Source organism: Squalius cephalus, assembly GCF_949319135.1.
Source record: "Squalius cephalus genome assembly, chromosome: 7".
NCBI lineage: Eukaryota > Metazoa > Chordata > Actinopteri > Cypriniformes > Leuciscidae > Squalius > Squalius cephalus.
Window position 1 is genome coordinate 7034514 of NC_137128.1, and position 27165 is coordinate 7061678.

Here is a 27165-nt window from a genome sequence, read left to right on the forward strand (position 1 = left end):
CTGGTTAGACAGACGCATATGAATATCTATATATGCAATAGACTTCAGCAGATGCTAATCTAAGACAATTCAACAAGACAAAGGCATCAGCTAATTTACCATAGTTTATAACCCTGTAATACTGAGTTAATACATATAAAAACACAAACCATCACATTCAAACCTGTGAAAGGTTATCCCATTTCTTCCTGTGAGACAGGAGTGTTTAATCAGGGTTAGAGATAAATTCTGCAGGAAAGTGAAAGTGTGAATCAGGCCTCATGAATTAATATTCATTTATGCAACCAGTCTTGTGTCCAGATGTACACCATGGTCCGTTGGTGACCTCTTCATCCTGAGCAGAGGTTCTCAAACCTTTCAGGCCTCCTCTGATCAAATCAGAATATCTAAGAACCACATAGTGACAACAATCTCCCATTCATTTATTTATATATTGAGCAATTTTGTTGCTTGCAAAGTCAGTGAATGTGGTATCGGCATAATGCCAAATATTGATTGACATTAAAGTGCCCCTATTATGCTATTTTAAAGTCTCCTAATGTTGTTTTGGAGTCTCCTACAACAGGTCTACATGCATCAAAGATAAAAAATATATATTTAATTTTCTCATAATAAACATTGCACATCACCACATTCTTCAATGATTCTCAAACGACTCAATGGACAAAATCTCCAAATCCCTCCTTTCCAAGAGCTAATCTGCTCTGATTGGTCAGATGGCCTAGGCTGTTGTGATTGGTTTACTCTGCTCTGATTGGTCAGATGGTCCAGTCTGTTGTGATTGGTTTACTCTGCTCTGATTGGTCAGATGGCCCAGGCTGTTGTGATTGGTTTACTCTGCTCTGATTGGTCTGATGGTCCAGTCTGTTGTGATTGGTTTACTCTGCTCTGATTGGTCAGATGGCCCAGGCTGTTGTGATTGGTTTACTCTGCTCTGATTGGTCTGATGGTCCAGTCTGTTGTGATTGGTTTACTCTGCTCTGATTGGTCAGATGGCCCAGGCTGTTGTGATTGGTTTACTCTGCTCTGATTGGTCAGATGGCCCAGGCTGTTGTGATTGGTCGACCGCCTACAGCGCACGTTGGAAACAACACCCATTACTATCAACTGTCGTCGATGACGTCGATTTTACCATATCAATCCGAGCGCGAGTCCTATGATCAGGGGTCTTCAATCCTGCTCCTGGAGGGCCACTGCCCACTGTCCAAATTTTGCAGGACAGTGGCCCTCCAGGAGCAGGATTGAAGACCTCTGCCTATGATGAAACATTGGAGGAACTTATTCAACCCGATCCTCAATCGCAAGGACGACTTGAGCAGAACCTTACTAGGGCTGACCGATTAATTTGCATTAGCGATATGATAAAATTAGATTATTTAACCGCAAAGGCTGCGATTACACTCTGGTCACATGACACGTGAGTGTAAAGCAGTCTGCAGAGGAAACATCAACATGGCACGTTATGTATATAGGCCTGACCTACAGGAAAGAACAGTTTATATTTAATTTATCTAATATTGTGTTGGTCATACTATACAATAGGGTGGGAGAAAAGATTCTCTCTCCAATGATTCTGAGCAGTTTTTAACCACAGGTGCGCGATGACGCTGTGTGTGCTATAGAAACACCCATTTTCTGCTTGCTTCCAAATCCACACACACCACTCAAACCTTCCGTAAAATAATATTTCATAAAGTTCAGAGAGGTTGAAGCGAATTACAAGGACATTCGCGGGCTTCATTGCACAGGACATGCGCTGTGAGAAGGCTCATGCTTGATGTTTCTCTTGCAGTGTGTTGTGTTGTCTCGCCCACCCGCATTTTCTTTACACATGATCTACGAAAGCATAATTTATGTCGTTTGGAATGCAGTGGGCTTGATATAATTTATTTTAATTTATATGAAACTCACTGACAGGAGGCTGCTTTCAAATTCAAATACTCATGTGCGCTTTGTGAAGAGCGACTTTGTGTTGTTAAATGTACTTGAGTTTAAAAATGCTTTTAGGATGTGAAATTTATGTAAACACATTCAGTTGTATCTTAAGAGATTAAACAGACAGGACAAACCACATCTTATATTTCAAAAGAGATCTGTGCATTGGTGTGAACGCAGCTGAAAACATGATGTTATGTCCTAACTTCTCTTTGGAGCCCAGCTGATTGGTTATGAAACAGTGCTGAATATTCTGCATTGAATATGAGGCATATCTGGTAATTTGTCTCTTGGGGGAAAAAAGGTCAATGAGTTTCTGTGTCAGGCCTCCAAAAACTAAACAGCCTGTTGACAGATTGGGGCGTCGAGAGAGTGTCTTCCTCCTCCCCATATGCTGCCATCTGTCCTGCTCTCACAGAACTGTTGAACAGTTGATGGCTGACACATGCTCCCCTAGGAGAGTCACTGATCTACTTTCACTGCTGTGGAACCAATAGGATTATGCATTTTCATGTGAGCATAGAACAGAATATTTCAAACCGTAGCACAGTTTATATATGGATGAATCACATAATTTTGTTTGCTTGAAAATAATGTTAATAACACTGGTCTTAAATCTGGCCAAAACATGAGCCTGATGGACTTGTTCTCAAGACACTTCTTGGTTGTCTTTGCACTTTAAGCAGGAGCATAGAAAAATAACATCTGATCTATCCTCTTTAGATAACAACTTCTCTTTTGTGGGAAGCAAGCCATCCTGCAATATTCTCCTATCCTCCAATGCATTAAATGCCTTTTCACAGTGAAGTAGCTCAGCAACACCAGCCGCTAAAAAGGCCTGTCTTCCTCCATGCTTTACTGTGCTAGAGATGCATTTATTATATTTCTCAGCAGATTTTCTGGAGCATCACCATGCAACTCGTGTTTCACTGTGATTCATCACTCCACACACAACTTCCCATATTCTGCCAAAAACTTCATTCTGTCTTTAAGCCAATTCACACCGCACAGACAAAGTCCAAGAAACATGTTTGTTGGGTTTTGCTGGATCAGTGTGTTACCACCTGTCTGTGTCTATTGGCGTTGGTTGGGGTTTGTTTTCACTCGACTGACCATGTTCAATCAGTGTTTGAAAGTGTCTATTAGGACAGTGTGAAAATTACAGTTATTTTTCATAAAATTATAAATCCAACTGCCAACTTGTTTTTTGGCGTTTGTCTGTGTGGTGTGAATTTGCCTTTTGATGTTTTGAGACAGCAATGGCTTTTTAAGTTGTGCTTTTGCTTAAATTTAGATAATTTCCTGACTAATAATTTGTGGTTTAGACACTTAAAAGCTTAGTGTTTAGCCATTTTGGGCTTGGTCCATTTGCTTTTGCCCAGGAGTGTGTGTAGATATATATCTTGTCAATGAACTGTTTCTTAAAAGACAAGAGTAGACATATGTACAACCTTTGACATTGTATGAATCTGAAAAATCTGGTGTATTATATGAATTAATGGAAGGAAATCTGTAAAGGCCATGTTTTCTCTGGAGTAATTTCTGTTCAATTATCTTTTGGTTATCTTTTGGTTATCTTTTGATTATTACACGGCTCTGTGGAATAATTGATTCTGATTAGACAATCGTGAATGCTATTCCCCGATAACAACTGGTAAAAACTGATAACACAGGCTTATCTGGGTAACTGAAGTCGCTGCTTTACGCTTGCTATGAAGGTTTTTACGCATGACAGTTTTGTGTTTGGTGAGCTAATTAAAATATTAAAACTCAAATCTATATTGTGTGTACAGTTATTTAATTATGCCATCCAGTATCGTGGACTCGCTCTCGCGTTTCATACAAACGCAGCAGCGGCCATTTTGTGACTATTGTTTTGTACACTGTTGGATTATGAGATACAAACAGGTATGATTTTAACAGTTTAATCTGAAATCAATATATCTTATCTCCATAATTATTTATGTGTTGAAATGCTGTGTAATAAGTGGAACGACTGTATACCGTATCTCTTAAATGTTCATCTAGTTTGATCTTGCCGCTGAAACTGCTCTCTCCACTGAAGCTTTGCATTTAAAGAGCTAATAAAATATTTAATCTCAGACCAATATTTTGTGTCTAATTATTTACTTATGTGGCAAGTAGCCGTGTAACAAGCGGGATAATGTACATCCAGCTGGTTGTTATCGCAGAATAAACCCCTTCAGTGTGAAGCAAGACCTGATCCTGATCACCCTGTCAGGGGTTATTCTGAGATAACAACTGGCTACATTTACATTATCCCTTACTTAACTGTACTGAGTTAGTAGAACTTGTTGCATTAAATATTTTTGTAGATCCATTAGATACAGTCATGGTAATAACTGTTTTGTTTTTGTTTTTCATTCAATTGACTGCTGCTGCTGCTGATGCTACTAGTATTCTTGTTTCCTCACAGAGTAAAAAAAAAGGTCATTTTTCTCAAAATTGCGAGATATAAACTCAAGTTATAAAGTCAGAGTTGCGTGATATACAGTCGCAATTATGTGTTATAAAGTCAGAATTGTGAGATAAAAAAGTCGCAATTTTTTTTATTTCGTGGCGGAAACAAGCTTTCATGCTTCTGATTGCTTTTAGAGGGAAAAGCTGTCTATAAAGGCTGGTCTAGGGTCAGTTTTCTCCATAATAAAATATATTGCGAAATTCCGGTGTTTTGAGCGGTGTTCTGAGTTCTACACACGTGCACATCCTCTCATTATAGTAAGCAGTTATAAATAAGACTGTGAATAAATTGTGCATCAACTTCACTGATTATAATGGTTATAAACTTTGTGAGATCGCGATGATGATGTTGTATAACCGCTTTTTCATGATAATAAAATGAGAGATCTTTGCGAGCCTTCTGCCATGCCAAATCCTGCATATAGTAAATGTTTTTAAAGGGGAAGCACATATCCTAATCGTGTTGGTTCACTCTCCGCCTATGATCAGAAAATTCGCTAATATTTTGTGTTTTGGTGTTGTTTTAACATAGAACTTGGTCTATTTCAGTTATATTAGGCTAAATATGGGATTATTTTGTTAATGTCTGTTTCGTAGATCATAAAAAAGTGTGCCCCCTCATGAAAATGAAATGCCCCCCCCCCCCCATTCTATTCATCTGTCTGCTGGAATGACGTTACAAAATAAAATGAGGCATATGCCTTAATCGAGAAAAAAAAGCCAAAGAATAATTTTTCTTGTGCCCCTGTTCAGGTGTCACTCTCCTCTCCATATAATGACTATCATGGACTACAAATCCCATCATGCACTGCCTTCCACACCTGTTCATCATCACCTCATTATTCACACACAGGCTGTGTCTGAAACTGCATACTCTCTTGAGTAGGTACTTATTTTGAATAAGAAATTATTTCACAACTGCTAAAAAAACGCAATGTTTTATATAGTGGAACAAAAATAACAGGAGGACAAGCGGCTCCCAACTGGAGGGCACACCATCAGCCTCATTAACTTGCAAAAACAAGGCATAAAACTACCACATCAGTACAAGTGCACTCTCATACAACCTGCACAAGCTACCGGCTCATTTTCCGGACAAGTGAACAAGAAAAACATAAACTAATCAATATCAGCACAGTCACAACACATTGACAATTATATACTGAATGTAATGCTCCTTTCTAATAACCAAGAGTGGCATTTAGGCTTGTGTAAGTAAATAAATAAAACACATAACTTATTAAAAAGCTGAAGGCAGCGTGTGCGAACATTAAACCTCCTTAAAATGGTGTCCTTCCATGAAGAGTAAGATCCCTCTCAAAAGCCAGCTGAACTAACAGGGCCTTCGGGTTGTGAAGAATAGTGCGTCTGTGGTCCATGAAAAGATTGCGCAGAGAGGAGAATGAATTCTCACAGGTTGCGGTAGAAGCGCTGCATGATTGAGCGCAGTACACTAGGCTTTGTTTGTAGAGGCTTTGTGGTACTTTGTTTTTTGTGGTACTTGGAGAGAATGAATCTTGTGGTCCAGTTTTCCCCATCTGTGACTGTATGTGATTCCTTTTGCGACCTCAAAAAGTGTTTTTTGACATCAAACTCTGCATCAACATCTGGTGATTGTATCAGGTCCATGATAAGCTTCACAGTCTCAGGATCCAGAAATGAATCACTCATAGCTGTAGTGCAGTCTCTTAAGTGCTTTTTGTATGTCATCCTCTCTTTGATTCGTCGTTTCTTCCACCAAGTAATTGTCCATTTTCTTGTTTGCTGTGCGTCTTGGCTTTGGGGTCGTGGATCTCGGCAGTGCATCGGCAGCAGCCGTGGCTTTCCCCCACACTTCTCTCATCACATCGAAGTTTCTGCACACACTCTTTTAAACTGGCCACATAGCCCAAACACGTGCCCAGACCTGTCAAAGGGTCAGTGTCCTCTCTCTACAGAAGCTTATTTGGTGGATCCAACAATATTCCAGTGACGATCCAGCACTTCATGCACAAGGTTCACAAAGAACAGGAACTTGGGAGTTGGATCTCATTGGTCCACAGCTCAGGACCATGGGCTTTTACAGAATCAGTTTCAGTCAGAAGAGATGTGATCTCATTGAAATTTTTCAGAACGACAGACATTGTATCTAAATGGCCTGTTAAGCTTTGTTCAAGAAGCCATTTGAGTCTCTCATCCTTGTAGTGCACAGCTATTGTGGGCTTCTTACAATATTTGTACAAGGCGTTTATAAAAAATCCATTACAGCTATACCTCCGCTGACATTGCGTGTACTACAAGCAAATGCAACTGATTTTTGATTGTATAGTCCAGCAAAGAAAGGAAAGGGCCACTGCCTCCTTCTGCCATGTTGTCAAAAGCATCCAATTTCCCATGTAAAGGTTGTTGCTTTTTTTTCACAAAAATAGCCAATAACATCTGTTATGGAGGACATGTAGTACCTGTTCTTTTGCAGCTGGTCTGCGTTTAAAAGATTTGAGATCTCTTTTCCGGTGCTTGCGAGTCTTTCTCGCTCGTTCCACATTGTGTATGAAGAAAGGTGCTCTTCAGAAGATTTGTGTTTGTGAAATCCTCAGTCTGTTTCACTGGAATTTTTTTCACTTATTTAGGCTGAGGATTTGAAATTTTCCGCCTCTGAGTTTGAGTCGACAGGTGGTTGGGTCATTTTCTAATATCCATGTTTGTTTTACGTGATCCATAAAATGCTGTGAAAAAACAATTAGCTAAATGATTGACAGGCGATCTGACCAATCATAATCCTCCATCTGTTCCATTCACCCTGATGCACCATCACACAATGCATCATCACAACCAATCACACACCTGCATAATTAATCTATTTTTTTCACAATCGAGGTCCCCCCTTGACGCCGGCTCTGTGAATGTGTGTAATATGAATATAATCTGGACGTACTACATTCGCCATGCTGTTATTATCATGTGACCTAGTAGCGTCAGTTGCTTTGCCTCACTGTCATAGGCTCGTTTGAGATGAGCAGACTCTGCGCAGAACTGATCCCCGGTGATCACCGCGAGATGCATGCTGGTTAGAAATGTGTCCAAGTGTGGTCCGCCTTGCTGTGATGTCATGCTGACGTATGTCAAAAAACTGTCGGATTCTGCAGTCGCTCTCCACTGACTGCGCTGATCAAAAGCATGATGGGAAACGACTTGCTGACGACACAGCTTAATGCTCATTGGTTTAAACAACCGTGATGTATTGTTCTCTTTTGAAATGTTTTTATTGTAATACTGTGATATCATGATTTAATATATATAAATTATGTGGGAATATTTCCAAATTCTCTGACAGTGTGATCTCTATATGGATTATGTGATTTTTGTCATACTTATAAAAACATGAATGAACACATGTCTGTATTGAAGTAAAAAGAATTGATAAACTAGCCTGGAAATCCAGACCCTAAATCTGAAAGATTAATGGTCTGGCGTCGACTAATGAAACTCGGCCAGCTCGAGGGGCGGCACCAAGCATGCATCTGAAAATCTCACTGCACGCAATTGGATAACACTACGACCAATCACAACAAGTTATTGCTTAGCTACCAGCGGAGCTAACTGATAGATTAGACTCTTACCATATCTGGTCGGCAAAACAGCAAAAACGCCCTTCTTGTAAAGGAACGATTCGAGCGGCGTCTTCCGTTCCTCTTTTAGATAAAAAGCCAAGTCTAACTCGCTCATTGTAGCGGCCAAAGCCGTTTCAAACAACTGGTGTTCATTCATAGCCATCCTGCAATGTTTACTCATGGCTTCGACGTCACAGCGCTGTCGTCTTCTCTTTAGCTCGCCTCTGGCCTGCCTATATCAGATAACCCGATGTGATTGGTGCAGCTCAGATCGAGGGGCATATTTAATGAGCATCATTACTCGACACCAGAGTAAACTCGCTGATCAAATTCAACTTGTGCTCTCGTGAGATCTCTGGATTTCCAGGGTATGATAAACATGTCTTTCAAATGGAACTTTTAGTGTCTTTTTCATTACATTTATTTTCATATAAAAGCAACAGAACTTAAATTACATCCAGTTTATAAGCATGAGTATAAATCCTGCGATATCCGCCTTTGATTGGTCACTCTGTCACACCTCCACTCTCTCAAAATTCTTTCCATTTTTGTCTGCATTTCTGGGTTTTTTTTTGGTTAGCCTGTATTACTGGCCTGTACCTGTGTTTATCAATTTTTGCCTCTTTACTTTGTGTTTTGGACTTGTTTGCCTCTTGTACCTGTCTTTTTGTTTTGAACCACTGCATGCCTGACTTAGCCTGACTACGTCAGACTTCTTACTTCCGCTCAATTTCATTTCGCTTCTGTACTCAGTCTGAGATAGCGTAATAGCTTTCCGTTTTCCTCCGGCCTGAAAACAGCCGGGCCAATCAACGAACAGAGGGCGGGCTGAGAGCCGTGACGTAGACACTGATTGTACCGTGGATGCATACATTTTTACTTCACATAATCTGCAAAAGTCGCGCACAGCCATGTTCACTCCGGTATTTCGCTCGATGGTTTTGTTTTCGCATCATACATGTGTTTACAGTGGAAGTTAGATGCGGCTGAGCATGCGCATAACACACGCCATAACCAAACGTTATGTGATTGGCTTAACCAATGATTTTAAACTTCAGACAAGCGCCCCCCCCCCCCCCCCCCGCGAGAGAGAAAACACTTCTCTATTATGCCATTCCAGACTCTGTCTACGAAGCAAAGCGAAGTAGCAGAGTTTGGTATTACCAGGCTATGCCTGACTACCCCATTAAACTCTGCAAATGGACCCTCATTCTGCATCATCACATCAGGAAATATCTTAAATTCACAAAATTACAATATCATGAATAATCAGCATTTACCAAGTTTTGTCAAAACACTGTCAGAATGTAATGTCATAGTGACCAAAGTGTATATCACATTACCACACAATGATCTATGTGCACATATTCATGCTAAATATTCCAGCATAACACTATCTCTAAAGGTTAAAGGTGACATGATATATCATCTTAAATGAATTACAGTCTCACTCCATCTATCTGTCCTGTTTGTGTAGGTCAGGATCGCAGCGAGCAGGTCCTGGTTCAGCGCTTCAGAGGCGATGGCATCAGGTACAAGGCCAAGCTGATTGGGATTGATGATGTGACGACCACACGTGGAGACAAGCTGTGTCAGGACTCCATGATGAAGCTGAAGGTAAAGATTCGGTTGCATATAAGCTGCAGTATTCCCTATGTTCTTGTCTCAGTGTTGAAGACCGCTGACATCCACAGTGCATTCAGAAATGTGAACATATTAAAGGGTCTGAATACTTTCTGAATGCACTCTAGCTAAGCCATTTAGCATTGCCTTGACACAGATCAAGGTTTCAAACCTGGTCCAAGTGACCCTGCAATGTGTTTAGAATGGCTTTTAATAATTCAACAGAGTGAATAAAATGATCTGTTTCTTTTTTGCCCTCAGAAGTCAGAGAAAATAGCAAACTAGACACATCCCTTTCATCCCTTTCAAATTCATCCCTTTAGAAGTGCTGAATGAGTAACAAGAGTGGCCTTACAAACTATTCAGAACAGAACACTATGTACCATATGCAAAACCCCACTATTCAAAGTCTGCCAACATATTGCTGATGAAGTGAGAATTCATCTTTACACTACGTTTTTATCCGTGCTTGCTTGTAATTCTTCTCATGCTTATGTTTCATCTGTTTATTGCTGCAGGGAATTGCTGCCTCGGCACGATCCAAAGGAAACCACAAACAGAGAATATTCCTAACTGTGTCTTTTGGTGGAATCAAGATTTATGATGAGAGATCAGGGGTAAGAGTTTTCTAGAAATGTACTCTAGTTTTATTAGTGTTGTTGTGCCAGATAAACATTGCTCTTATTCTAAAAATAATTTTCTGATATCTGGAAGTTATATAAGCAATTTCATATGAACACAAGTACTGAATATCATCATAACCGTGATTCATCTGTAGGCAGGAGACAGCAGGTAATCACAGCCATGATGATATTCAGTACTACAGCACAACCCTGGGTTCAGGTCATGTTTTTCAGCGCTTTTCAAGATTTCCTTTTCATGCTCTTGCTTGTAGAACTACTTTCTTCTGCAGAGCAAGTATGGACTTGCTACTGCCAATAGATACACAGAATGTGAGCATGTAAGACATGCTGCTGCTGCATACATAGACAAACATAAATCCTGAAGCAGATGTAGGCAGGTGGAGCTGGGGGAGGTGGAGGGGTTCAGGGGAACTCTGATAGTGCACTTATGGACTAGTTTACAGAAAATGCTGAACCAAGCTATTTAAATGTTGACCAAAGAACCTCATTGGCTGCTGAATCAGCAGAGTCAATCAGCTTGTGTCGTGTTGTACATTATGTGATTGCTTGCCGATTACATGTAAGATTACATCTAGAGTTTCATGACTTAACTAAATATGTCTGCAACACTCAAAAAAAAGTTGGAAAGGACGGCATGTTTACCACTGTGTTTGTTACATCACCTATCGTTTTTCAATTGTACTCATTTGGGACCCGAGGATACTAATTGTTGCAGTTTTGCAAGTGGAATGTTATCCCATTCTTTCTTGATACAAAACCTAAGTTGCTCAACAGTCCATGGCCGTCGTTGTCTGTTTCTCCTCTTCATGTTGCACTATTCGTCGGCCAGTCAAGCACACAACACTGTCTATAAAGACATGCAAATTGATGCATGGCATTTAAAAGGCAGAATGTTATGTTGTAAGGTGCGTTAAAGAATAAAGCAAGAACTGAATCCAGACAGCAATTTTTTAATGCATGGAAGCATGTAAACTGATCGTCTTCAACTCCATAACTGAACTGAACTACTTCTAGTCTCCGTCCACGTTCCAGCTCATTGGGTTACACTGCCGTTTAGCGGTCATTCGCAGAATCACTGTAATTCACAGAACACATATCAAAGGCATGGGATGGATGGAAAAAATGGCTGTAAAAACCCCTTGTGGGCTTCACAGTTTGGAACAATCTCTGTTGCGTTTAAGGAGATTGTGAATCTCTGTATGTGACACAGGCGTGTCTCGCTGCAAACTCACAGAGGACGGATGATGTTGAATCAAAACTGAATTGTCTTCAATGTCAATTCAATGACTTTCCTGCATGTTGAATGACTGATGAATATTAATTATGTCTTTGATAAGTTTCCTACATTACAGTTTTAGCAACCTTCAAGCAGTGATGCACAAACACAGCTATACAGTGCATTCAGAAAGTGCTGAGGGTTTTCTTTTTTTTTTTTTTTCACAAAACCAGTCTTTTCAATCTTCAATTTCATCAAATTTCATCACAATCTTCAACTTTTGAATAGAGGCTGTTTAAAAAAAAAATAATTCACCTGAAAAACTGGTAATATGAAAATGGTCTTGCTTTAGTAACTGTTCCTTACATATATAATGATGTGATAACATCCCCAATCCTCAGGTCTTACAACACCATCACTCTGTACACGAAATCTCCTACATTGCCAAAGACACAAGGGACCATCGCGCCTTTGGCTACGTGTGCGGTAAAAAAGGCAACCACAAATTTGTGGCAATCAAGACAAGCCATTCGGTTAGTTGTTAATATTCCTAAATGAATCTTGCTTGTTAAAAGTGGCACTATTTTTCTTTAACCTCAGTTATCCTCTTGTAGGCAGAGCCGGTTATACTGGACCTGCGTGACCTTTTCACCCTTGTCTATGACATCAAACAGAGGGAGGAGTCACAAAAGAAGTCTCAGAAGGACAAGCACTGTGAACAAGCCATCTATCAGGTAAGATCATGAACTAAGTCAAAAACATAATTTATAAATTGCTGATGACTCTTTCTGGCAAAATTCTGAATGTATTTCTGCTATATGCTTCATGCCATACACGGTTTCAAGACATGACAGACATATAAATCAGATTAATCATACCATCTCTCATATGAAATATAAATGATCATTCAAGAGGGTGTTTTGAACAACCATTTATATGACACAATTGCTGTAAAACATTCCTCAAAGAAAACATTGACAACTTATCGAGATCCATCCATCCATTCTGCAGAACGATTGATCTATGTAGGGCTGCAGGGATACATGGCCAACTTATTGAGACGGTTCAGAGATTTATCAAAGTTTACAACACCTTTTAACTTGACCACAGGCTGAACAACTCTTCCATTGTTAGGACTGTATACCAACATGTTAAGAATACAAAAGAATAAGTTTCCTGTAAATTATGTTTACAGCTGCGCAACTTTTACTGAAGATAGTGGGATGTTTCAGTTTCGTCACTAATGTCACTGAAGATTTTGTAGAGGGGAGGAAAAACAAACTAGTTTTACAAGTAATGAATTAATGATAGATGGATATACTATCAACCCTGTCAGTTAATCGGCCCATTAATATCAGCTATTAATGATATTTGAATAAAAGATGACATTCTAGTGTCTGTTCGCTCTAATTCCATCTTTAAAGTCCCCCTCTAGTCAATTGTATCCCTTAAAACTCATCTTTGATCACCAAAATAACATATTTAAAAAAAAAAAATCCCTTGAAATGTTAGTATTCGTGGTTCTATGAATATGCAAATGAGCCCCGCCTCCATTCACTTACTCAGTTCAGAGATCCACTGGTTGACGATCACACGTTGATCTGATTGGTTACAAGGTAGTTTGTGACGTCAGAAACACCAGCGATTTCAAAGCGTGTTTTTGAGACTGTCTTTGGTTCACTGCAGTTTTAAGGAGGAAATACTCAGCAATGGTGTCGACTTATGAACTTACACATGGTTTGTCTTAAAGTATATTAAAAACACCACATAGACACATAAACAACATTAAAAGCTGGATTTTCAACACGGGGGGACTTTAACTGTTTCCCCGCCATTGACGGAAATTGTCTTTAATCTCCTGATCAAAACACAGGTGAAGCAGAAACAAATGATAGAAGATTACTTACGCACATGTAAAATATCGTAATCATCAAACATTAAAAAACATATAAATCAAAACTGCCTAACGTTACTGAATGAAATGTCGACCCCATGAAGAGAAAACAACTGTGATACTTTGAGGGTGTTGATGATCTCGATCTACTTCATCTGTGGACGAAATCTTTGACAAAAATGATTTCCTCAGCTTTTTGTGTAAAATGTTGCTTTTTTAATAAACTTACCCACGTTCAAGTGTTGATAAAAAAGAATGCATGAAGATAGAATAACATTTTTTTTTAGCAGAGGCTCGGTTCTTTCTTTTAATATATTGCATGTTCAGATATTCATACAACAAAATATTCTGGGGGCCATGAAGTTTTTGTGAAAATGATTTTTTTTTTTTTAAATGCTACTTCCAATAATGCCTGTTTTTCTTAATGACTGACACAGACGATTCTGGAAGATGAGGTTGATGATCCAGTCTATCAGGTGAGTAATCTCAGTTATCATAAACTTAATCTGATTTTATTAAGAACTGGCATTCTATGTGATTTTATTATCATTTAACTCCTCCATTTAAGTGTTGCTGATATTGTTTGCACTTGATGCTTACACAACTTCTGTTAACCATTCAGCTCCTGTCATTGGCAGTGTATTGATATGCAGTCATGTTTTGTGGTTGTGTGTATATGTTCTACTGAGAGTCATGAACAGCCCCACTGGATGCACTGATGTGTTGAACCCAGTGCTCTCGCGCTCACACTGAATACAGACAACTTTAACCATCATTTTAACATCCACATTATATCTCCAAGAAGAATCCCTAAGATAGAAGCTCTCAAGATTGGTTTGGTTAAGTTTTGAAGCATTTGCATCAGTTTGTGATGGGAAAAGTCCAGTGTTGTACCTGTTGAATTATATAATTATTATATTATATTATCAGAGAAAATGTTCTTGCTCAGGAGACATATACCGCCCATACGCTACACGACTTCCAAAGTTGTTGGATTGCTTTTCAATTTGCGATGTCAGTTCCAGTCAAAGCATTTGTATCAAAGGATAGATATTTAACCTGCTAAATGTCTCTCGGGCATCTCTCAGATCACGTCTTTGACACCTAGCGATCGTCACTCACGAACGAGACATGATTTGCCTCTGATTTCAAGCTTTCAAACAGTGTGTCGTGTGTGGGAAGTATTAATGACGTCGTTAGTAAAGTATCAACTTCTCATATTTGTAGATAGATTTCTCCTAAAATTAGGAGAAATAATAATATACATTAATGGGATATTAGTAACAAACATACAATAAGAGTAGAGAGATGAAAAAAAAATCGAAAAGCATCTCTGATCACTTTAGCAAAATTTGACATATTGAGATTTCTGACTTTTGATTGCTGACTGGTATCTTGGCATATCTTCTGAAAATGGGAGACTTGTGAGATTACTGAGGTCTTTTTTGTGAGAAGTAGAGGAAACAACAGAAAAATAACTAAAAAATGGATGAGATATTGTTGATTTTCTATCCTGTGGAAATAAAGAGGGCCACCCTACAGTTCTGGATAAAGATACAAAATATATTGTTTATGGATAAAGGGTCATCATTGAATGTTCTTAGTGTTGTCTCTGTCTGATTGGTTCCATATGGGGCCTTTCTCATTTTCTTTCCCAACTCCTTGTAGTACATTGTGTTTGAAGCTGGACACGAGCCCCTCCACCAATCAGAGGAGAGCGTTTACCAGGTACTTCCTCGAGCCACTCCCCTCTTCGCCCACACTTCTACAGATATAGCATCACAAAGAAGGGGGAATCAAAAAATAGATTTCCTCTAATAATGTCTCCCCAAATTAAACATTTAAAATATCCAATAATCTGTCGTCAGATTAAAAGTATACTCTAACATACCTACAATACATATAGCCTTGTGCAGTAGCCTTGTGTTGTTAATTCACTATAATTTTTAGGTCCCCACAAGTCATCAGAAAGACGGGATCTATGATGTTCCGAAACACCATCTTATGACTGTAGGTTCTCTCATGTCTCAAACATTCGCTCAACCTCCCCGTCCCTCTCCTCCAGCAAACAAACCTCTCAGTGTCCTTCCCCCTTCTTCGTTTTAAGACCTCAAGGGATTATTTCTGAATCCCATAGCGAATTGAAAGCGATTACTGTACTAAAAATATTTCTTTGTTCTTGTACACATTGTGAGTCTTTCATTATACGAGGGAAATGGATGAGGGGGAAATAAAACAGAGGTTTGTTTTTGGGGTTCACCTCTATAATGGATGTGCTGCATGGATTTAGAAAAGGTTAATGTGACAACTGCAATGCATTATGATTAACCTTTATTTCGATTGTCCACTTTAGATATTCTACTAACTATAAGCAACTTTCAAGTACATGTCAGCAAAGTTACTAAGTTACTTATAGTTAGTAGAATGTCTAAAGTGGACCATTGAAATACGGTGCAACTTGCATTAATGACAAGTATTTTTAATGAAGGTTTTTTGGACCCAATGAAATAAAGATGATGATTGGCTTGAACAACAACATTCATATGACTGAAAATTTCAGAAAGAGGGATGTCTTCCTAACATTTCTAGAGGTTATTATTGTAAAACAATCTTATCAAGATCCACGCATACATTGCAAAATCCGAGACAGATCTGTGAAAGTCAAAACAGAGCATTGCTTTCACCAAGAATGAATCCATGTTAAATGATTGTTATCAATCCATTTCACAGAGTGTTATTGCTTGTCTGTTCATTCAGTCGGAGCCTATCGAGTGCCTGGAGCTAATCTTTGCATACATACCAGTCACGCTTCTGCAATGTTTGCTCACACGCGCCAAACATTGATCTTGCTTGAGTCTTCTGGTGTGATTTGCTCGCTTTTCTATAGAACATGACCATTGTGTTGGTTTTCTTTTTTTATGTTTTACATTCACATTGGGTTCTGGTTAAATGGTGATCATCCACCTCATTGCTTGTACCTTCAGTTTAGTTGTTTTAAGTGTTTGTTGGCTGATTCCCTTCAGTTGTTGGTGTCCTTCAAATGTCATCATTGTCTTCATTGAAGCCTTCCCTTGTTAATCACTATAGCATGTGTAGTAGTTACTGTATTTCTACTGTTGAATCATAATTTCATTGTCGACCCACTAACTGATTAATAACTATTCCACTTGTGGACTGCTCTCCTCTGTGAACACTAACTCAAAATCATAACGTAATCTTTGAACTCATGCAGATAGTTGTAGTTGTAGTTGTGTGTTGTAGAATGCCTTCCAGTATGGCTTTATATCTTCTTTATCTTTCTCCCTGAATGTATTGCAGAATATAAGCCAGTTTGATCTTTTCGGTGACATGGCCACCCCCCCAGACATCCTTTCAGTAAGTAAACCCCAGGAGAACAATCAACCTTGTGGTCAGCCTCACTGAATGCAAACTGAATAAATTAGATATTTTAATAGTTCCCAACTTATGTTTGTTAATACGGCTAAAAGAACCTCACGCCCACTAAACCATCAGTTTGCGATGACCTAATTATATACAATCTGAGTATACAGTTGTCAAACTGAATATATATTTATACATCTGAAGAAATTGTTGTAAATCCAGTCTTATATAGTTACAAGTCAGAATAAATTTAAAGGGCTCATGACATTAAAGTGGTCAAATTTTTCTTATATAATGACACATATTATGAGTTTTTTACCATTAAAACATCCTGCACGTTTTATAGCTTAAAACATCCTCTGCATTATATTCAAAGCAACCGAGACGTACTCCACGCGCCCAAGTCTGCTGACAACAGGACAAATGAAAGAGTGAAAGAACGTTTGCTTTGATTGTCCAGTTTAAACAGCTTACATACTTTAGAAGGATCCAAGCGTTGGAAACCAATGGAAGGTTTATTTTAATGGTGTCGTGGATCATGTCGGAGGATTATATGTTTGTTCAGAGCATTTGACTGCAGATTGTTTTGTAAACGAGGCACTTTTGTTGAGCCAACTGTACTGAATCTGACAGCAGCTGCATTATAAACCTTAATTACATAAAGCTTGTTTCTGTAAATTATAGTTTTATATGTTTTCAAAACACTTACTCACATGCAATAGCAAGTGGGTGGTGATACTGTTTCCTATTGAATGATGTTAGCCAAAGGCCCTTTACTGCCAAATCTTATAGGAGATACAGATTAAAAACTGACCATTTCATTTCACCATTTCCATTCCATTGAAAATATTTTTTTTTTTTTTTGTACGCATATATTTGTTTTTGTTTTTAGCAACAATTAACATTACAAGTGAACCTCAAGGAACATATTGAAATAATTTAAATGTAATGACCCATTTAAATGTAAATTCTGACTATACATAGTTTATATAATTTATAATTTTAAATAATTGTTTTCTGATTGGCTCTCCTAGTAATATCACAGTGATATCTCTAATGCTCTAATGTTTTATTGAGTGTGCAATGTATTATGATACAATAATGTAAATTGTCAATATCAAACATGACATCAATATTCATCACAGATGCCAGCGTCGCCTGCTACCACAGTGGATCCTGGAAGGAGACGCCGTCAGCTCCGCCCAGAACTCCTTACTCATTTTAGCCCACCGGCCGTGCCCTCAGGTTACAAACACGGCAAATGCCATTTTCTATTGAGAGTTACTTCGTTCCACCAAATTTAGTTTTCATCAAAGTGCAGCCAATTTAAAAACAGTGCCATTAATGAAACTTGTTGTTCTTGCTTCTCAGGTTATATGACCATGAGTACTATCCAGGCTGCTCACTGGACCCAACAGTCGTTTGCCTCCCAGGCTGGTCCAATGGCCTTCGGGGTTCAGGCCCCATTGCAAGTGGCCCAGATGCTTCCTGGAGGCCAGCCTGTGATTTGGGGTCAGGCTAACCTCTTCCACTCTCCAGCAACTGGCCAGCAGCAATGGGCATTCGTCCCAGCCCAGACCGTTGGCATGGGGGCACATCCAATTCCAGCCGCAGTGCTTCAGGGTCTGGTCCCCATAGCTGCCATGCGCCCCCACTCCTGTGAACCTCCCGAGGCTTCGTCCAACACCATGAGTCCTCAGCACTTTGTAGACTCTAAGCACACCCTAAACACGGACCCCCAGGAGGAATCCATAGCTGTTCACATCTGCACAAGCAAACAAGACACTGCACAGCCCTCTGGGAAACCGATCATGGACTGCACTGCTGAGCTTGACTTATCACAGATGAAATTGACCTCAGGGTCATCGATATCACCATCCCCAACTGACTCTTGTGAGTTCAAAACACTACGGCCAACGATTGAGATTTATCACGTGACATGCATTATTCTTACTCATTTGATTCCCTTTCCATAGGTGCTACTCCTGGTCCTGAGCAGGACACCATGTCCCCTTCAACAGAGCCATTACCCCTGGCTGCAGAAGACAGCTCAGTCAATGAGACAGAAATTTTGGTAATGGTTATGTTTGTTTCACAAGAGATTTTTGGTCAAACCTAATTTTGATGGTCCTCTTTAGACATTCTATTGATAATAAGTAAAGCTGCAACTACATGTCAACTAACTCTCATTAGAGTATTAGTAGACCGTCTGCTTAATATCTGCTAACTCTTTATTGTGCTGCTCCTCCAACAGACATTATTCTGACTATAAGTAACTTTGGAAGTACATGTCAACTTATAATAGTCTACTAATACTCAACTAATACTCTAATGAGCTGTGATTCAGCTAGTTCTAAGGTCTTTTTTAGTTTTTAATCTCATTCTCTCTGTCTTACAGGAAGCCTGTGCTCAAACTCTCAGCACTGATGAGATGCCACCAGATGCTCAGATAAGCCTTCCAGACACTTCACAGCTAGATTCCTAAGAGAGATGTCTTCTGGGTTGGTTTCACTTCCTTCAAACTAATATATACAGGGTTTCCAATCCTCCTACTGGAGGGCCACTATCTTGCAAAGTTTAGCTTCAGTCTTATTTAAACGGCTAATCAAGGTCTTTAAACCTTCTAGGCGAGTGTGTTGGGGTTGTAGTTAAACTCTTCAGGACACTGGCCCCCAATAGAGCAGGATTGAACACCCCTGTTCTACACAAGGGTTTACAGTGCAAGAGAGCTGGCAGTCTTCAGGTAAAGCCTTTGCCTCTTAGGGCCAGATTTACTAACAGCTTACTCCAGCGCAAACTTTCTTTTGGCGTTAAAAAACTACTTTCAGGATTTACTTAAGACAAGCAGTGAAAAATTAGCGCTGAAAAGGGCGTGGACATGGTTATTGTTGTGGCTGACCTTATTGCATAAGCATTTGTAGGAGTTTCCCTTTCAGACACAACATTTATGGGAGGAGAGTGTTTAAATGAATCATGCAAAGTGATTTACTAAGGTTTGGGCTAGTCAATTTACTGGTGTTTGCGGCATTATTTACCTGAAAGCATGTCTCAAGGCCCGATAAAGATATAGTTCTAAAAATCGTTCTCAATATTAAAGAATAGCAGAGTTCACACCACAGCTGTTACATTTACATTTAGTCATTTAACAGATGCTTTTGTCCAAAGTGACTTACAAGTGGCCATCTTGAAGAGGCAAGAAACAACGCAAGAAGTGCTCAAAATACGAAGTTCATGCATTGTTCAGAGTAGCATAAGCCCGATAAGCGAGGATTTAAAGGAAAAAGGAGTTTTGGGTTTTTTTTTTTATGAGGTTAAGTGCTCACGGAAGAGATGGGTTTTCAGCTGTCTTTTGAATGTTGTCAGGGATTCTGCATTCCAGATTAGGGTGGGAAGAGCATTACACCAGCATGGAACTGTGAATGAGAATGTTCTGGAAAGTGATTTTGTGGCTTTATTACAATAATGGCATAGAGAAACAATATCGTTGGAATCACTTTCTTTCAATTTATCCAGCTGATAAATGATAAAAAGATTGACAGCCAATCAGAATCCATCATTTAAAGTAACAGACAAGCACACGCTTATAATAAACAGAACGAGATCGTCCGCTGGTGTGGATGATAATTATCTTCATAGTTATCCTTCTTGGTAATTTGCGCTGCTCTTGGTAGATTGAGTTGGTCATTATGGAAATGATCCGACTGCATCTGTGTTCGTGAATGTGCAGTAGATCACGTGCAGAACTTTCCATTCCCATCGGTGCTAATTTACCCTGTTTAGTAATGTTAACCACAATTTTTGCAGATCTTGGATCTAAACAAGTGTCTTACTGCAGTAGACCTTCCTTCTGTCAGTTTTAGACTCGGTAGAACGGTTAACACAATAAAGGTTTAAATCACAGCTGTCTCTCATTTTTATAATACTGTTAGAAAAACACACTTTGGTGTGCCAGTTAAGGGGCTTTAAAAAATTTTTTAATCACATCCCTCATTTGTAATCGCAATGTTTTTTTGATCTCTCGTGTCTATAAACTTTATTACTTTAACTTTATTTCTTTGTTGACTAACCCTGTTTTTGCATGTTCATCCTTAGGAAGAGTCACCCTGAACAAAGAGAAGAGCACTGTGAGAATCCAAAAATCGCAGTGATGCAGATGGGACGTAAAATAACTGTGTTAAACTCTGTGGGACATTTCACAAACTCTGATGACTGATAACAGAGAAAGTAAAATCTATTTTAATAAATGAAGTAAACCTTTACCGTCTACAAGTAGCCACTGTCTATTAAAATGACTTTAAAATGAAATATTTTTTGTAAAATATTACTAAGCTGTCACAATATGGGAAAATGGACCAGTGAGATCAAAGTTTAACTGCACTTTGAGATTCATTTCAATTGATATTTGTAATGCGCAGAGATACATTCAAGTTTTGATTTCTTGATTGAGGTGATTTTATCATCTAGGAAGCTGTGTAGAAGAAGACAAAAAGCATTGGTAAAAATAATGTTGCTTTTCTTTTTCTTGGAAGGAATTATTATACTGTATGTTGGCATTGTGGTGAGGCTTCTTACATTTTACTTGTTTTTTTTTTTTTGAAAAATAAATTGACAGACATTTTCTTTTAGATTTTATACAATGATATATGTTTATTTAAAAATGAACATTTTTAATAAGAATTTTCAAATAATTAAAATATCTAACATTTTCTAGCTTCAGTGTGTATAATGATACTTTCAATGTTATATGTTTTTGAATGTCAAAACATATTTGTTGAATTTAAAAAAAAATCTTCTGTTTTGAGGTTTGATTTACTCTGTGTTGAAAGTTCAGTGTGGTTCATGAGCTATACTGTATACATATGTACCTCTTCAGGGTTGATGTTTGTTTTACTGACAAACTTTTCCATTCTGCATTTTCCTCTGTGAATCTGATGGAGTCGAAGGTCCTTGTTAATGGCTTCAAGTTTCATTGAATCAAGAAGTGTTGCAGATAAAGCGATTCAAAGACAGTTCCTATCTGGATATCTGTCTACTTTATTACAAAAAAAATATCACTAGAATCAGTTTAATTTCGTTGTTGTACTGTAGTCCTTTTCTTTTTGATGATAAAAATGTAAGAAAGTGCCATTTTAAGTTTTGTCCTTCTCTGTACTGGTGCATTTTTAGTTTGCCTTATTTTGTCAAGTAAGAAAAAGGAGTAATCATGGGATTAATAGATTGATATAAATCCTGAAGACTAACAGCAAATCAACTGAAATAAAGCAAATATGTTGGTGTCATTGGTTAGATTTGTTTACATAACATTTTTTATATATATTTACTGTCCACATGATTTTACTTTTTCAATGGGTAAAATATAATTGTTTACATTATCATTTGGTATTGAGTAAATATGACCTTGATATGTTTTCATAAATCACTCCACTTAACATTGTTGATGTCATTATTTTAGATTTTGTATTAAGTTTAAGGTTGATTCTTACACTAACATACAGTATAAGATTCAACAGACTGTGTATAACTCATTCAGCACATGCTCATTAAAATTCACTCTCTGTCTGAGAAAAAGGAGTGCAGTTGTTTCACTTTGTGAGTTTTCTAAACATCCTAAAATTTTTGGATGTCATTATTTTCAGCTGGCAATAGTTCTGCTTTTTATTTCTATTTTTATCTCTGGACAAAAAATTCAAATTCAGCATGAAACGAACGTTGCGATAGTCTTTTATTTCTTGTGATATTGCTAATGCTGCAATCTCATTTGAATTGAAATTGAATTGAAATGCCTTTTATTGTCACTATACACATGTACAATGAGATTAAAAGCAACTCCTTTTCCAGTGCCAGCATGAAAAAAAAAGAAGATATATAACAACATAGAATTAAATAAGAAGTGCAAAAGGAGAGGTAAAAATTATCAATATTATCAAAAGTATTAAATATTAAATATTGTACATTAAGTGAATAGAAGAAAGTTGGAGGGTTAAGCCGCGTTTCCACCGCAGGAACTTTCCCCAGGAACTAGGAACTTTGGGCTGGTACTCGATGTGTTTACACCGCAGGAACCAGGGTCTAAATGAAGTTCCGGGTAAATATTTGCCCCTCCGATAGTCCCTGCTCACGAGGTAGTACTTTTTCAAAGTTCAGGAACTTTCAGGGGTGGGACTTGTGCGCTGCACAAGCTGATTGGTTGTGTTCACGCCGCATTTTGGTTGGATGACTCCACGCAGCATTTTCTTTATTTTTAACCTCCCTTTTAAAAAGTGGCTTCATGCAGTAAAGTTGTCTGTCTGCAAATATGGAATTTAATAAAAAAAACTGGGGGACTGGCGACGAGTTTCAGGCTTTATTATTTGGGTATTTGTGGAAGAGGAAACTTTCTGCGCGTTCGTCACAGCCATCTCACGGCCAATGTCCGCAATAGCTGATAACATACAATTTTATATCTAACGTTAGCATTACGAGCTCTGAACACGCTTTATCAGTGCTCGTCTCTTTTCTGCCACAGCTTTTAATATTAAGTCATTATGTTTACACATTGTCATCTATTGCAAGGCAAACCATGTTACAAATTTACTATAACAGGATTGAAATAGCGCATTGAGGTTGGTAACAAACAACTATTTACAAGACTGTCACTATTTATGATTGATAGACGGGGTTCAGGCTTTTTTTAAGAGTATTTGCGCAAAAGGAAATTTTTGCGCGTTCGTCCCAGTCATCTCACAACGTACCTTGTCTAATTTTATACGCATACGAGCTTTCTGAACACGCTTTAGTATCAGTGCTCGTCTATTTTGTTATGTTAATTAGCCTACCTCGTTAGTAAACCAATAACTGCAGCACAGTTTGAATCTCCTCCATACTTATAAATGTGGCGCTCAAAACTGATTACTGTCCGTCGCAGACTGGGAGGAGCAGTTGCGCGCAGTTTACCTTCCCGGTACTTTAGACCGCGGTGTAAACGCAGAAAGCAACCGGTCTGGGGCAAAAAAGGTTCCTGGGAAAAAAGTTCCTGGGACAAATTGTTCAAGGGTAATTTCGGTGGAAAAGCGGCTTTAGACTGAGAAGTCAGTGCATGTGCGAGTTCAAAGTGGTTATGGCTTTTGGAAAAAAACTGTTCTTAAATCTGTTGGTCCTTGTTCTAATGCACCAGTAGCGCCTCCCTGAGGACAACAGGTTAAACAGATCAAAGCCAGGGTGGAAGCTCTCCTTGATGACGCTTTTCGCTCTGCTAAGGCAATGGGAGGTGTAAATGTCCATCAAGGAGGATAGAGGGCAGCTGATGATCTTCTGTGCTGCCTTTACTACTCTCTGAAGCCTCTCCCTGTCTGCCACGGTGCAGCCGTCGTGCCATACAGTGATACAGTACGCCAGTAGGCTCTCGATGGACGAGCGGTAGAAGGTCAGCAGCAGGTGTGAAGCCACGTTGCAGGAAGCAAAGTAAAGCGTGAGATGCAGTGGTGTAAAGCACGCCGCCACTGGACTCTAGAGCAGTGGAGACGTGTTCTCTGGAGTGATGAATCACACTTCTCTTTTTGACAAGTCTGGATAACTCTTCATGCTTCAGCATTTCAAGACATTTTGGACAATTTCATGCTCCCAACTTTGTGGGAACAGTTTGAGGATGGCCCTTTCCTGTTCCAACATGACTGTGCACCAGTGCACAAAGAAAGGTCCATAAAGATATGGATGAGGAGTTTGGTGTGGAGGAACTTGACTGGCCTGCACAGAGTCCTGACCTCAGCCCGATAGAACAGCTTTGGGATGAATTAGAGCGGAGACTGGGAGCCAGGCCTTCTCGTACAACATCAGTGCCTGACCTCACAAATGCGCTTCTTGTAGAATGGTCAAAAATTCCCATACACACACTCCTAATCCTAGTGGAAAGCCTTCCCAGAAGAGTTGAAGCTGTTATAGCTGCACAGGGTGGGCCAACTCCATATTAAACCCTACGGATTAAGAATGGGATGTCATTAGAGTTCATGTAAAGACAGGAGTCCCTAAACTATATATATATATATATATATATATATATATATATATATATATATATATATATATATATATATATATATATATATATATATATATATATATATATATATATATATATATAATTTCCCTATATATAATTTCCCATCTGCCAAACTTGTTCTGCATGAGGAAAGGACATGCTCAAGGTTAGCTGGCCTTCTACAGAGCATGCAATTGGGGCTTTCTGCCACCCCACTAGTATGAGGTTTGATGGAGTTGGTACAGTAGGACGTCATGCATGGAACACAGCAATAACTTGATCCAGTGCTCTTCCATGATAGGACATGATAGGACTTCAGTGTTAATTCCTCTAACTTACGGGCTATTGTTCCATAGGTGTTGGTCAGATCAAGCCACAGGACTGTCAGGTCACTCTGGTTCCTCTTTGCATCTTCAATAATCTTAGAAATTATGCTGGTATGCTCAAGACAACCAGGAACCCCCCGAACTCCCCTTTTTTTAACTGATGTGTCTGTATACTTGTTGTCAAACATGAAAGTGGTCAGCCTTTCAGCTAAAATCCCCAAAAGGATATTACCCTCCACATTGAGGAGTGATAACTGACTGATATCTGTGTAATTCTCCTCTTTCAGGAAGCAACATCCCTCTGCAACCAACCAATCGTCAGCCAGGGAGTTCTTCCTCCAAGCCACATTCAGTAACCTCCAGAGTCGCCTCCTGAGCCTTTTGACACTGCTTGTACACATTATACGGTTTACCATTTATTTTGGCTTTCTTAAAGAAGCTGTTAATTTCCTGCCAACTTGGATCTTCTAGTCCAAAAGGAATAACTGGTTTTGCCGGGTTTGATGAGTTTCTCCTCCAAGCTGACATCCCGTTTAGGGTCACTATAAACTACACTTTATTGTCTTGTGTAGGTAAATAAATGGTATTATTATTGTCTCTGTTTTTCTGCTCTATCCTGAAGATTTATTCCCTTTCTTTTGTATATGAAAATTAAATAAACATCCGCTTATTATCCCCAAACCTGCAATAATTTGTTAAATAACACAAATATACATTATGTATTTAATCTCACTTTATTAACCATTGTCTTTGCTGCTGATCTTCAGTGATCCAGTTCAACAAAACTAAGCAAAAATGACTAGATAAATGTCACATTTGTGTTTCATTTTTTGTTTTTATTGCTGAAAAGGGTTGAAGTTTCTTCTCCTTTGTTCTATTCTTCCATGGCCCAGAATGGCAGCACAGCTGAAAGGTCCACCCTCTACTGTTCAGGAATCTGCAGATAATGCAGGCTGAGGCGTATGAAAGGGCCTTTGCATTTAGGACAAGCAAGCCCAGGTGATAAAAAATAATGCAAAAGTAATGTAACTGTCATATGTTCCCTTAGTCTTGGTTGGACTTTTATGTTACTTCCTGTCCTGTGTGCCCTGTTGTAGTCCTCTGTAGTTTTCTTCTGTTGATTAGTCTCCCCAGATGTGTCTTGTTAATCTATAATCTTGTTATGCTTGTTTGCCCCTGTGTATATATATAACCCTTGTTTCTCTTGTGCTTTGTTAGTCAATGTTTGGTGTTCCTCATGTGTACGTACTCTATGCTTTCTGTGTTTCCTGGTTGTTGTGTTTGCATTTTTGTTAAACTCTTGTTAAACCCAATTATAGTAACAATTACGTAAACAATATTGTAATGCATTTCTTGCTTTTAAAAGTAACTTTCGCCAACACTGATTGTGGACACTCTGTACAACTTCAGCCAGTTTGTCTGTCATTGTTATGTAGTTGTTGTTGTTTTTTGTTTTTAGGCATGTAAAAAAACTCCCCATACATTCGGAAAGAGAGATTAAGCAGTGCATTAAGTTGCATATTAGACAATAACTGCGAAAAGCTTGAAAATAACCATACTTCTAGCAAAGCATGTAAATTGTAAAAATAAAATAAAGTCTGAAAAACAAAGAAAAGAAAATAATGTAAAAAGTATTTACTCAAGTCAGTAAATGTAAATAAGATCATTAATTTTTAACAGAGAGTCCAATGGTTACATGAATGCAGCTCAAAACAAACACTTTTCTATTGATTCTGTCTGTTCGCTTTGATTGGACTCATTTACGAGAAATCAAGACATCAAATAACACATCCTGGAAAAGCCTGAATGCCTGAAGGTTTTTGATTTGTTCAACCCATAAAAGGAAAACACATTAAAATACATTAGATGTTATGTTTTTAAAAAGTTAATGTTATTTGATGGCTCAAAATAAATATTTATAGTTTTATTGCAAAACGTTGCTAGTATGAAAAAATGAAATGCTCTCTAATACAAGTAATTTAATATTATAGAGGTGCAGGATTTAACTGCAGCACTGTCTGTTGTGTATAAAAGTGGATGTGTGTGAATGTTGTCAGAGAT

At 38.6% G+C, this 27165-nt stretch overlaps 1 protein-coding gene across 3 annotated transcripts in view; it reads left to right on the forward strand.

Moving 5' to 3' along the window:
- dab1b (DAB adaptor protein 1b) overlaps positions 1–22445 on the forward strand; it is a 44064-nt gene extending 21619 nt beyond the window's left edge. Inside the window, exons 3-15 of one of the 3 annotated variants that reach the window (XM_079876551.1) lie at positions 9484–9623; positions 10148–10246; positions 11891–12022; positions 12104–12223; positions 13821–13859; positions 15052–15111; positions 15334–15393; positions 16702–16758; positions 17910–18009; positions 18136–18657; positions 18741–18838; positions 19163–19265; positions 20857–22445. In XM_079876551.1, the coding sequence (XP_079732677.1) occupies positions 9484–9623; positions 10148–10246; positions 11891–12022; positions 12104–12223; positions 13821–13859; positions 15052–15111; positions 15334–15393; positions 16702–16758; positions 17910–18009; positions 18136–18657; positions 18741–18838; positions 19163–19249 (1514 nt within the window). In that variant the 3' untranslated portion in view covers positions 19250–19265; positions 20857–22445. The remainder of the gene's footprint in view (positions 1–9483; positions 9624–10147; positions 10247–11890; positions 12023–12103; positions 12224–13820; positions 13860–15051; positions 15112–15333; positions 15394–16701; positions 16759–17909; positions 18010–18135; positions 18658–18740; positions 18839–19162; positions 19266–20856) is intronic. The other 2 variants (XM_079876552.1, XM_079876553.1) reach the window with 2 other exon arrangements.
- Positions 22446–27165: the final 4720 nt, after the last annotated feature.